The following is a 12,513-nucleotide window of genomic DNA, read 5'->3' as shown; positions in this document are numbered from 1 at the left end:
TACAAAAATGAATATGGAAATAATAAACATGGTACAGCACAATACAACATCAATGAGCTAAACATAACAGCAACAAAAATCTATGTCTGGAAGAAGTTTTCTGTTAGTCGTACATAACCAACAGAGCTCTACAGTACCGTGAGTGGAATTTCCAATGGACAGAAAAATGTCCATTTACTGCACTTCATAAAAGTACTATAGGGAAAGGCTACATATGCCAAGTAATTATGTTGCATTTTTGTAATAATGCTGAAAACACAGAGCTTAATAAAAGTTATATAGGGCTGAATAAGCAGTGGCTAAATGTTTGGGGAAGAAAAATGTGTAGAGAATATACAAAATACTGATAAAGTGGCTTATTGGTCCTTTTATTAAGTTTAATGTCTAGATTAAAAAGTGTTGCAACACTGAATTTTAAACCACCAGAGAGAAGTTAAAAAAAAAAAAAAAGGATAAAGAAGGAAAATAAAGAAGAATCGCACCAAAAATGTCTCTTCTCTACCCATTTTGTGCCATGGTCAACATCTGTGTGTGCGTGTGTGCTTTTGGGAGCACCATGCCGAGAGCTACCCCAGCCTCCCAGCACCGCTGTCCCCTCACCAGTCTCTCAATCCATTGGTGCATGCAGAATTTCACCACTTGTCCAAGTGATGTTTTCCTCAGATTTTTGCGGAGCAGACTATGGGCAGGCTCTGGTGAGAAAGCCCATCCCTGTCCAGCCTGGCTGGGTGGCTTTGCACCACCATTCACCTCCCTGCCCTCCCTGGGGACACCCGCCATCCCACCCCCACGCCCACTCCAGAGAGAAAGCACTTAAAAATTTCTAGTTGGTCGTCTTTATCCAGAAGATGTCAGCAAGCCCGTCGGGCGTCTGGCAGCGCCCGTGCCCCGGGGCCAGCTCAGTAGGGGTACTGCTTTTGCTTCTTGCCTGAGAAGCAGGCAAGCCAGGTGCACACCAGCATGGCCGCTGCCGCACCCCCGCCTGTGCAGTAGTAGGCCCAGCCGATGTGGCAGGTCCCTGCAAGGCAAACAAAATGACATGACACAGCATTAGAATCATAGAATCATAGAATCATAGAATGGCATGGGTTGGAAGGGACCCACGGATCATAGAGCTCCAACCCCCCTGCCACAGGCAGGGCCACCACCCTCCAGCTTGGATCTACACAAGGTTGCCCAGGGCCCCATCCAACCTGGTCTTGAACACCTCTAGGGACGGGGCATCCACCACCTCTCTGGGCAGCCTTTTCCAGAACCTCACTACTCTCTCTGTAGAAAACTTCCCCCTAATATCTAATCTAAACCTTCTTTCCTTTAGTTTTAATCCATTCCCCTTTGTCCTGCCAGTGTCTACCCTTTTAAAAAGTTGATTCCCCTCCTGTTTGTATGTTCCCTTCAGGGACTGGAAGGCTGCAATGAGGTCCCCCCACAGCCTTCTCTTCTCCAGGCTGAACAAGTCCAGCTCCCCCAGCCTTCATAGGGGAGGTGCTCCAGCCCTCTAATCATTGGCTGGGGGAGGAAGCATTGCCACCAACCTCCTTCTGCCCACCCAGGAAAAAGCACTTTTCTAGGTTTCTACCCACTTGTACATCCACCTCAGACAGGGACCATGGAGCCTAATTCAAGCAATTATCAAAGCCAAACTGTTTCAATGGTTCCCCTTAATTTTCTATACCAGTTCAGAGAGGCCCCTGAGCTCACTTGCTTGGCCAGTTGCTGTTTTCCACATAGGGACAAACACCACAACAGAGCCGAAGCCAAGGCTGCTGGAATCTCTGCCCAAATGGCCCAGGCAGTGCCTGCAGCACCACTCTCTGCAGTGACTGCAATCAGAAGAGGGTTTTTCACACCCTTCTCTTTCTTCTCCTCCAGGCAGCATTTGAGGATATTTTGATTATTTTTGACTGGGATTTTGAAGGCTTACAGGTAACATGGGCCCCAGCCAACTCCCTTCAGAAACTGCTGAGTGGATTCAGCTCCACCATTGCAGTGAAGGGGCTCAAAACTGGACCTGGCTACAAGCTGCTGGGTGACAATAAGTCAGGACATGGCTGTGAGGAAGCTGTCCACATTACCCTTGCAGAGGTATCAATCCTGACCATTTTCAAAGAAGCATGGTATTAGGAGATCACCTGCATGGGGGCTGCTGTGGGAATGGTATCTAGAAATAGAAAACCAGATAAATTTTCCTATTCCCACCCAAGTTCATAATTTATTACTGATCTTTTGTCTAATGTATCACAATATATCCTTGAATACATTTAATGGCCTCAATATCTTTATACAGCCAAACCCATCACCAGCAAATGGTGCTGAGGAATCCCACAGTAGACCATAATGTGAGTGCTCCCCTTCCAGGCAGCACTGTGCCTGCAGTAGAGGAGATCAGGAAAGCAACAGTTGCAGCAGGAAGGAAGCCTCCCCACAGAGATCTCTGAAAGCAAGGAGATAGCTGCTGTTACTCCTCAGGATTTCAGCCCATATCAAAAGTAACTTTCACTTGGCCTGTGTCCTCTTGGTCAGTTTGATCTTGAGTGTTTGGGACTCATCACAACTAAGGTTCACCTTCTGTTGCCATCTTGGGTGCTATTGCCCTGTTCTGAGTAGTGAGTGCTCTTGGTAAGTCACAAGCAGCAATACAAAACTTGCCCCCATTTGGAGTAAGTAGCAGAAACCATTCTTCCCTCAAAGAACAGAAGGTAACAACAGAGTTTCCATCTCTGGAAACTGAAACTCTAAGCTGAAACAGGTGGTATGTCCATTCTCTGTCTCAATGGCATCCTTGACAGCCAGGCTTCCGGTTCAGGCAATTATCAACTTGGCTAATCCTGCCTTAGGCATAAGACACACAAGATGTCTGTACATCTCAACATGTCCAAAGCATTAGCATGCCTCAAGGCAGACAGCATGTCCACCGACTGTCTGCAGGATACTGTCAGGCCAAATTTGTAAGGAGACATTAGTGGGAGGCAACACTTCTGCTATTGTGCACTCTGAAGATATCAGGTTGACACCACAGCAGGAAGCACAGTACTTGTTTCATTTTTTTCTTCATAACTCTTAAAACTTTTTATTTAAAAATATATGCAGTGAAACAAAGATGTTGATGTGACCTGAGGACTTGAGGAGCTTTGGCCTTGGTTTCAGCTCATTATCATTTCTCCTTAATGTGCTGGATCAGCCAGAGATTTACTTGATTTTGTAATCTGGTTATGCTCTGTAGATCAACACTATTCTTGGCTTTCTTACAGAAGACCACACAGAGAGTCTGACTCCTTAAAGAGAAGAACATCAGAAACCATGGAAGGCCGCCAAGTGCCTGGCAATGTCACTGATGCTGATCCTTGCCCAACTGCACAGCAGTCCTTGGAGAGACCTGTCTTGGGATCATCTATTGCTTTGCCTGTGTACATACACTGTCTATAGCTTCCACTGGGAATTTCAAAACCAGACTTAAGTATACACCAGATGGCTAAATCCATTGAATTGCTTTGAAAATAATGTTTATGCAAGAGTGGGGTTTGCCAAAACATTTATTGTGATAAGATGGAATCTGTCTGATAGGTGTTTTAAAATTTCTAAGTGTTCCTAAAAATACTAGAGGATTGTAGCTGCAATTTGAAAAAGTAAGTATTTCTTATCATGGTTCTTCCAGTTAGAGAAAATAAAATGTCAAAATGCTACTTTAAAAAGAGTTTAAAGATCCACCTGGTAGCACTGCCCAAAGCTAAGACCTAAGTGGGATAGAATGAGGTAAATTTTAACTTCTGCATGGTGTGATTTCAACTTCTGTGCCTTGGCAATAGGAGAGGGGAAGATTGTACATGATACATATTAAGAAGAAAGAGCTGTTAAATCAGTGTCAAAGATGTGCTGAACACATACAACACGCACATTGAGTCTTGTCTGAAGAGAATAACGTTTATTTCTCCATATCATGCTCCATTTACCCTAAGGACCACTGCCCTACTTAATGCTCTGAGACATGGCAGGCAGCCTCTTGATCTAACAAATGCAATGTAGTTCACAAGTGTGAGTTGGGTCAAGATGAACAAATGAAAAAATGGGAGAGTGCAGGAGAACGGATGAAAGAGCTGGGAGCCTGACCTTAGAGCAATAATAACACAGCAATAAACCTGGTCATTATTTCCAGCCTGTGTCAGGAGCAATGGGAGGCCTCGGATAAAATAGCTTGATCTGTACTTGGATGATGCTGAGCAGAACAGCATTTCAAGGTATTGTGCCGTGGAAAAGCCTGCAGTGGGGAAAGTGTCTCAGGGTATAGAACTTAGCTATACTTTTCATTATGAGTATAGGTAAGTCCTAGGTCCTATAGCTAAGTATACCTATAAATCCAGAGATAATCCATCTCAAAAGTAGCTGTTGCAATGAATGACTGCCTATACTGTTTAGCCACATACCAAAATTAAACAATGCTTTTATAATCCTGTACTTCACAAGGACAAAAATATTTTGAAGGTAATGTTTTTGTTCTGGTGTTCTCATTTTACATCATGTATGACTTAATTTAGTCCACTGAATCCTAAAGAAAGAGTGTTGGTTGTCAATAATTGGGTAATTTAGTTGCAGTTTAGATTGTGAAATGCCTCCAGGTTCACTTTAATATTAAACCCTCATTTTAATAGGAACAGAAAGCTTTAGAAAAAACAGAGTTGATGAGAAATTCAATATAATGTCAAATGTTAAGAAATACACCTATATAAATGTTACATGTTAAAGAAGATAGACTTTGCTTTCCAGCTTTATATTTTATACTAAAACAATGGGTACCACGGAAGGATCCTTTGTCATGTTCAGATTTTATGGCACTGACATCAGTGAGACTAGCCACGTATTCAGAAGTAGACAAATAGTTAAGAGATTTACAGAACTGCAACCATCAAGCAGAGCAGTGTAGCTTCATAGAGCCCACTATATTAAAGATGAGAAACGCTGCATTGCAGTTTCCTATTTTTTTAAATTCAAAACTCTAAAATGAGGAGCAAGACCTCCTAACTACTCCATAGAAGTAAAACAGTGAAACCACGTCAATTTTCACAGACATACAAAGACAGAAAAGCTGTTTTCCTTCAGGGTGCACAGGGATACGTATATGCAGGGAGAAGTGTGCCAGTCTGTTGAGGGTGTGGAGATGCAAGAATGTGTACTTGTTCTTGCTCATAAGACTTGCTGGATCTGGTTTCATGCCAAAGTAAATTCCCCAGCAGCTGAAGTACTCTTCTAGCTGATAGCAATGACATGCATCACAGCAGCTTCCTTCTCTCCACAGAACTGGTGTTGCTTTTAACAAATCAGTGTTTATCTGACAGGTCAGTATGGAGGAAGAAGCTAAGGCCTAAGTGCTTTGTTAGTTCTGGATCCTTTTTTTTTTTTTTTCTGGCAAAAGGAAAGCATAGATAATTGGACCTCTTGGTTGCTCAGTGAAGGAGGACCATCCAAGTCAGCTCAGGTAAGTTTGCAGCAAGCCATTAAGAACTTGGTTTTCACATTTGTTTTACTGAGATTGGCAGCAAGAGAGTGTCAGGATGAACACTGAAATCATAGTACAGACCTTGCAGCTATAGGGGTGGATGGCCATTTTCCAAGCAAATAATAGAAGAGAGGAAACATTACACTCCTCTCTTTTGTAAAAGAATTGAAAGAAATTGCAGTGCCCAAGGATAAAGGACAAAAGCAAGGTGAGTGAGGACACTAACAAAAGATTCCCCAGAAAGGAGTCCCATAGAACACAACACTGTATTTGCTAAACCAAAATAAATCAAAGAATGTGGGAGGGTAGATTTGCAGTGGTGGCTTATTAAAAACCACTTCTGTGCCTTTTTCTTGATTTCAAATGTGATCTTCAAGGCCATGATATGGGTCCCTAAGCCCTCCCCCTCCTGCCCTTCAATATATAAGGCAAAGTAAGATAAATTTGAGAGTGAGTGAAATTTGGCAACAAAAAATCTGCAGGCATTTGATCTACACTGGAGCTGTGCCAGGATCCAGTTGCCAAAACAGAATTTTACCAGGATTTCTACTCATGATGTCTTAAAAACAATTATCACACACAGTTATCAAGGTCTTGGAAATAACATATGATTTACAACTAAAATAACTAATAATTGACACTTCAGAAAAAATATGCAGAATATTAAAGTGTCTTGGATGTAAACCTGTTAATTGCAAGACTTAGTATCTTAAATATTTGTACCTTCTTTGCAGTAAACTTTAAGACTATCCTGGGCTTCCAGTCTGCAGCATTTGGCAAACACAAATCATTTAACCTTAAGTACAGACCATTTTCAAAGAGGCAGGAAAAAAGGTTTCAGAATTAGCCAGGCTGAAGCAAACAAATTTTATACCTTCAAAAATAAAACCTACAATTCCTACTTGCAGGAAGCTGTGCAGGAATTCTAATTAACAGCTTCACGTGAGAGTCCAGTACCACAGGGAATGTGAATTCATGTAATCCATCAGGGTGTTCAAAAAGTAATCAGAGAAAAAAGCAAGGAGTGTGATGTTAAGGGATATACAGGGATTTGGAGATATGAAAGCTACAATGAATGTAAAAGATAATCAGCTAATTAATAAGAAGGCACAATTATTTTGAAACAAAGCCAAGATATATTAAATACCTGAAGATATTTTTTGTTCTTGACACAGTTACAATGAAAAACTGTCAAGTGAAATCAGCTACAAAAGCAGGAAAAGAAGTTAAAACTTGGAATGCATCCAGGAAGGATTAAAGTAGTTATGTCAAACAAAGAAAGAATACTATATAAGGTAAATCTGCAGCCAAACAAATAGCTTGATACAAAATGTGGAATTTAGTGAAGCTGGTTTCTTTGTTGCATGGATATGAATGTCTCAATAGATTGTTCCTTTTTAAAAAATACATAATTTCTTTACACAGGCACAGGTCAAGCTGTTTGGGTAACTCACAATTGGTCAAAGAAATGGTGTGAGTATTTTGGTCTGTAATCAAATGTATAAAATCTCAGAAACTTCAGAGGTGTAGAAAAGTGTAAAAAAGAAGTGCCAACTCGAAATTCTTCAGTTCTGCTGTATGCAGACACTTGTATGACCAAATCCTCCTTATTTTGGAGGATCACATAATTTTGTTTAATCATACCTCAAATTTGCTGTTGGTCTGCATTTATCATGGAACAATGCAAGAGAAACTAATACTTTGTGTCAATTACAATGCTCAAATTCCCAAGAGCAAATAGCTTATGTCCTACCAGTGAGGAGCTCTCACAGGGTCCTGGAAGAAGTCAGAAGAAAGCTCACCTATTGCAGGAAGCAAAACTAATTTCACCTCTCTTTGGGTGTTCACAGTGCAGAGACACACACTGGACTAGGTCTCCAGACTCCCTCTGAAGACAACAAGCAGAAAAACATCACTTATAAAAGTGTGTTGCATTTCATCTTAAGGTAGACATCTAAAGTGCAGCAGGTGAACCCTGCTCTAGTAGCACCTCTTTTTTTGCTTTAACTATGAAGGGATTCCAAACAACAAGTTTAGCTGCCTTTTTCAAGCAACAAATGGCACCAGGTTCTTGCTCCCAGGTTGTCTCTTTCTGGATGCTGCAGCTTATCTCCACTGACTGCAGTGGATCCTTGCATGACTGTGTTGACTTGTTACCTCTGGCAACAAAGGTAAATGCCTTATGTTAGACACAATAGATGTGGACCTTGCTATAGCCACCAAAGGCTTGCAGAGATTTAAGAATGGAAGTTATGAGGCTAGCACTGAAGAGGAAATGTGTCTTGAATAAACACTTTCTTTACTAGCACATAGGCTGACTCATTCACTTATCTAAGAACTCAGCAGCCGCAGCTCAGGTATGCTCAGATTGGGGCTGAACACAACTGTTCAGACCCAGTCAAAAAAAATGAACTGGTAAAATCTCTGAGCTGTTTGCAGACGATCTGAGAACAAAAAACCCCTGGCTTTGTCAGATAGATTGCTCATAGAAAAACACGGCTTTGAAGCCAGTGCCTTTAATAGTCTTCTAACAAATTGTCCTACCCTCCAAATCCTTTTCTTGATCTTTTTGGAACTGTATGTCAACAGTCAGCCAGATGCTGAAATGATGCCACCTCAGGCCAATTAACTAGTTGACAAAGCTTTTTTATATTCACTGCTTCCTGTGGGTTTTTTATGTTGTTGTTTTAGTAACTGCACTGTTTGCTTTTAAAGTGCTTTAAAGATCATTTACTCCAGTATTTCTACAGCAAAAGTAATTATCAAGTCAACAGTTCCCTTTAAGATATTTCAGGCACTCTAAAAGTGGCAAAAGGGAGCCTTAATAATAATAATCTTAGGAAATAAATAACCCTCAAAAAAGATGCTTCTGAGAGCTTTTGGGGCTGATTTGGCTGCTTTTTTAGTTCAGGATGGTGGCCAGCTTTTTAAGTTGCTCTCCAGATAGCCACTTGAGTCAGGAAACTCCTTTTACAATGTTGCACAGATGGATGGACCACCACAGAGGTCAAGGTGTGTGTTTAGAGCCATCTGCTTTGGTTGCTGCTGCAGTGGGGCCCCCAGATCTAGGATATCTCTGTGGTAGTGATGGAGTATGACAGCCAGAGAACATGAAACAACTGGAGAGGATCTAGGAGGATTTGGAGAAGAAACAGTGCAGGAGGTTATTCCCAGCCTCATAAGGATGGCATGAACTCCAAGAAGCACAGAATGCATTTCAGGCTGCCAGCGGCAGAACTGCAAGGCAAGGTCATGATGTGCCAGTGACCACACCTGAGCCACGCAAGCCCTTGCTGTCAGACCTGTGATTTTCACTGCCTTTAATGCAAAGAAAAGCATTGTGAAACTCAAAGATGAACCCTGAAGGTAGTTACATACACCAAGCCATGTTTGTAGGATGCTTCTTATCACAAATGATCAGCCAGCAGAATAAACAAGTAGGAAATGTACAAAACAAAAAGTAATCTTTCAGAAAAAGGGTAGGAAATAAAAAATTCTGGAGCATTGATCATCCAGGTCAAGTTCTGACTGGCCAAACAGCGTGTATTTCCACAAAGGAAGACAATTTTTTTCCATGTAGTTCAGCTTAAAAATTCAGAATTTATCTTAAATTTAGTGTCTTCATTCTTTTGGGTTAATTAGTTAAGTATATAATATCATTTCATACATCTGGTGGTAGGGAAGTGGCAGCTGGAGGCAAGATGAAATTTCCTAGGGCACCTACAATGGCACAAGTCATCTACATTTAGGTAAATGAATCTTACTCTAGGAAAACATTTTGCTGTTCAGGCTCTTAGGTACTGGTTGGTTGAGACTTGATTTTGTGAGTTAAGCTGAGCATGCCCTGTGCTCTCTGGGACCTTCTGCAGGATCTAGGCACCTTGTCAGACACCACAAGAGAAGTGAGCATGCATCAACTGAGCAGTCTCCACATGCAGATTGAGGGAAAACAGTGGCTTAACCCAAAGTTTCTTACTGATTTTAGCTATCAAACCCAAAAGGAATGTATTCACACATATACACTCACGCTGTCCTTTAAAACAAACATGCAAGTTCAGAAGACTTCTTCACACACTTTAAGTTTAGCCAAATGTGGAAATTTTTGCAAATGTCTGATGCAGCCCTGCTTTAACACATACTGTTACCTTAATACAGGTTCCCTCACTCTAATGAATTTCCTACAAAAGTCCTAATTTTTCAGCTGTTATTCTTGTGCAGTGCTTTTAGAAATGAAAACAAATGTGTGCATTAGTGCCTCTAGCTCAGCAAAACCGAATGTGTGCTATATAACATGCTGTAAAGTTGCTTGCTTTTGGGAAATTGCCTGCTAGTTCCTTTTGCAGACCATGGCATTGTGCAGATCTGACTCACTTTCACACCCTTCAGTCAGCAGCTCCGTACTGCTGTGCCATGTCAGTGCTGTCCTGAATGGGCTCAAGGCAACTCCAGAGTGTAAATAATGCAACATAACAATAACAGCTTGTGCGGTGACAAGAGATTAAGATGATTTTGATCCATCCTCAGACATGTGGGAAAAGTGAAAAGCCGTCCCTTCTAGCACTGCTCGTTTATAACTTCAGTCTCCACTTCAGCCATAAGCCTGGGGACAAATTAGACTAAGAACTTCAGCTCACTGAGCTAATAACTGTGCTGGTTTAAAACACAAACATCTCTTTTCTCTTGCCCCCATTTATTTATACTGCCCTACTTCTAGGAGTTACCACCCTAAACACAGGAGCAGAAGATTGTTTCAGTTCATAGTCCAGTGTTTTGGTGGGAACTCTACTCCATCTGTCATCTGAGATGGGATGCTGCAATACGGAGTGGGGCCCCAACACCTCCATACGGATCCTGCTGACTTCCAGGGAGCTGGAAACCACAAACAGATCAACAAGACAGGGACCTATCATGGCCTTAACCCCCCCAAACAAGATTTTCCAGAAGCCATATGTAAAAGCTCTAATCTATCGCTGTGCTTTTTTCTCATGGTGGCAAAAACAGATTGCTAAAAGAGCAGAGAGCAGCCCCTCTGCAGGTCTCTCTGTCTGTCTGTTGATAGAGGTTATTCCCCATCCTCATTAGCAAAACAGCTCATCTATTGAATGCAATTCAATCAACAAATGGGGTTGCCCTTGGCAGGGTATCTTCAGTCAAAGAATGACTCCTTTTTTTAGAGATGGAGCTGTACAACCACTTTCATTTGACTGAAAAAAATTAGCCCAATTAAATACATAAATGTTTCAGTAAACCCTTTGGACATAGTTCACTTAATAAAAAACAAATAAATATCCAATTTTAAAGAGAGCAGCAAACTGCTGGGCATTTCACAATGTCAGCTCAGGTTTTCTAGAAAAGAATACCCAAATCCACTTATACGTAAATTAAAGGCACAGTTATTTTTCCTGCAGCTTTTTAAAATATTGCTTTGGAATGTAAACAGAAATGTGTATATTTGGAAAGGGTGGAGGGAGGGGGTCCCCTCTTCACAATATGGGCTATCTCAGCACAATTTGAAGTGCCTATTACTCTAATGCCTTTTCAGAGTGCCTGAAGACATAGAGAAGCATTTCTTATCTAGCACACCCACTAGGATTTTTTTATGGGTCCTTAGCACTGCTATTTATTTATTCTATCTAGTTATGAGCATGTTATGGGGAGGAGGGAGTGTCTTGTTTTACTAAAGAAAAAAAATAATTTAATTTCTAATTCTGGAATATTTCTGGTTAGCATTTCATGGTACATGACTCAGCTGCTTCTCCAGTGAGCTCTTGCAATCCCTCTTCTGCACTTGCCTCTTGTCCTTCTCATCCTCCTATAATGTAGGCGGATGCTCCTGGCTTATCTTTTCTACTTCCAACCTTAGCCATTTTTCCCCCTCACCATTTCTAAGTCCAGAATGAATCTCAGTGCTGAACCTCTACCTTTGCTGTCTCTGACATCAAACTTGGTGTGCTTTGAGCCTCCTTTCCTAACCTCATGCAGATGTTCCCTGTGGCCCAAGCTGCAGCAATTCATCATATCCCTTTGAAGACTGTCTCCTTTGAGAGTAAACTCAGTGTGATCCCCACTAGAACCCATGGCAACAGAACATGCAGGACCAGCACTACCATCACCACCATTTCTCCCATCAGAAAACCAGCTGCTGATGGCAGTTCAAGTTTCCCAAGGGTAGATCATAGAATCATAGAATGTATTGGGTGGGAAGGGACCTTTAAAGGTCATCTAGTCCAAACTCCCTGCAGTAAGCAGGGACATCTTACCTAGATCAGGCTGCTCAGAGCCCCATCAAACCTCATCTTGAATATCTCCAGAGATAGGGCCTCCACTACCTCTCTGGGCAACCTGTGCCAGTGATCAACCACTCTCATATTGAAGAATTTGAATGCAGCGTATATATACGTAGTTCTTGAGACAACCCATTTCACAGACTCAGGAATAGAAAGCATATCATTGTGGCTTAACCAAATTAAATATTCAAATGAAAGCAATAATTACTTAAATTTGTCTTGAGACTTAGTGAGATTAAGTCTTCGAAACATCATTTTTGGCCTGTAGGCTTATGATGAGCAAGCCAGTCTCTAATGATTCAGAAAAGACCAGAGAGTTTGGGTTATCACCAGCCAAGAGGTATTTATGAAAGATGATGAGCAGTGTGGTTATTAAATGGCCCTCGGACAGTACCTCTTCTATACAGCTGACTTTGCAAACAAAGCATCAACCAGGCACTGACATTAAGTAATGAAAAATTAAAATCCTAGCCAAGCATTGAAATTGAATGCCAGTGTATGTGGAAAAGAGATGTTTAGTGGCAGAGCTGCCTGGTGCAAATTGCTATAGCAAATTTCAGATCTCATTATAATCTGTTAATTAATGTGTTAACATATGATTGCAGCAGATTGGAGAGACCAGCATTGCTGTCGAGTCTAGGCACGCATAACATGCCCTGCACGCTCTGGGTCCAGAAAATACAGTAAGAGTACATGCCTTCACGGTTAATGTAATACACCTCACGGTCCTTATGT

At 41.5% G+C, this 12,513-nt stretch overlaps 1 protein-coding gene across 1 annotated transcript in view; it reads right to left on the bottom strand.

Annotated features, from left to right (window-relative positions):
- Positions 1-893: 893 nt before the first annotated feature.
- Positions 894-12,513, bottom strand: part of LHFPL6 (LHFPL tetraspan subfamily member 6) — a 147,177-nt gene continuing 135,557 nt past the window's right edge. Inside the window, exon 4 of the mRNA XM_084263786.1 lies at positions 894-1,018. Coding sequence (XP_084119912.1) covers positions 900-1,018 — 119 coding nt within the window. The 3' untranslated portion in view covers positions 894-899. The remainder of the gene's footprint in view (positions 1,019-12,513) is intronic.

The sequence above is a fragment of the Gallinula chloropus genome, assembly GCF_964237585.1.
Source record: "Gallinula chloropus genome assembly, chromosome: 1".
Classification (NCBI taxonomy): Eukaryota; Metazoa; Chordata; class Aves; order Gruiformes; family Rallidae; genus Gallinula; species Gallinula chloropus.
The sequence above is the reverse complement of the archived record's forward strand: the minus strand, read 5'-3'. Positions and strand labels throughout refer to the sequence as shown.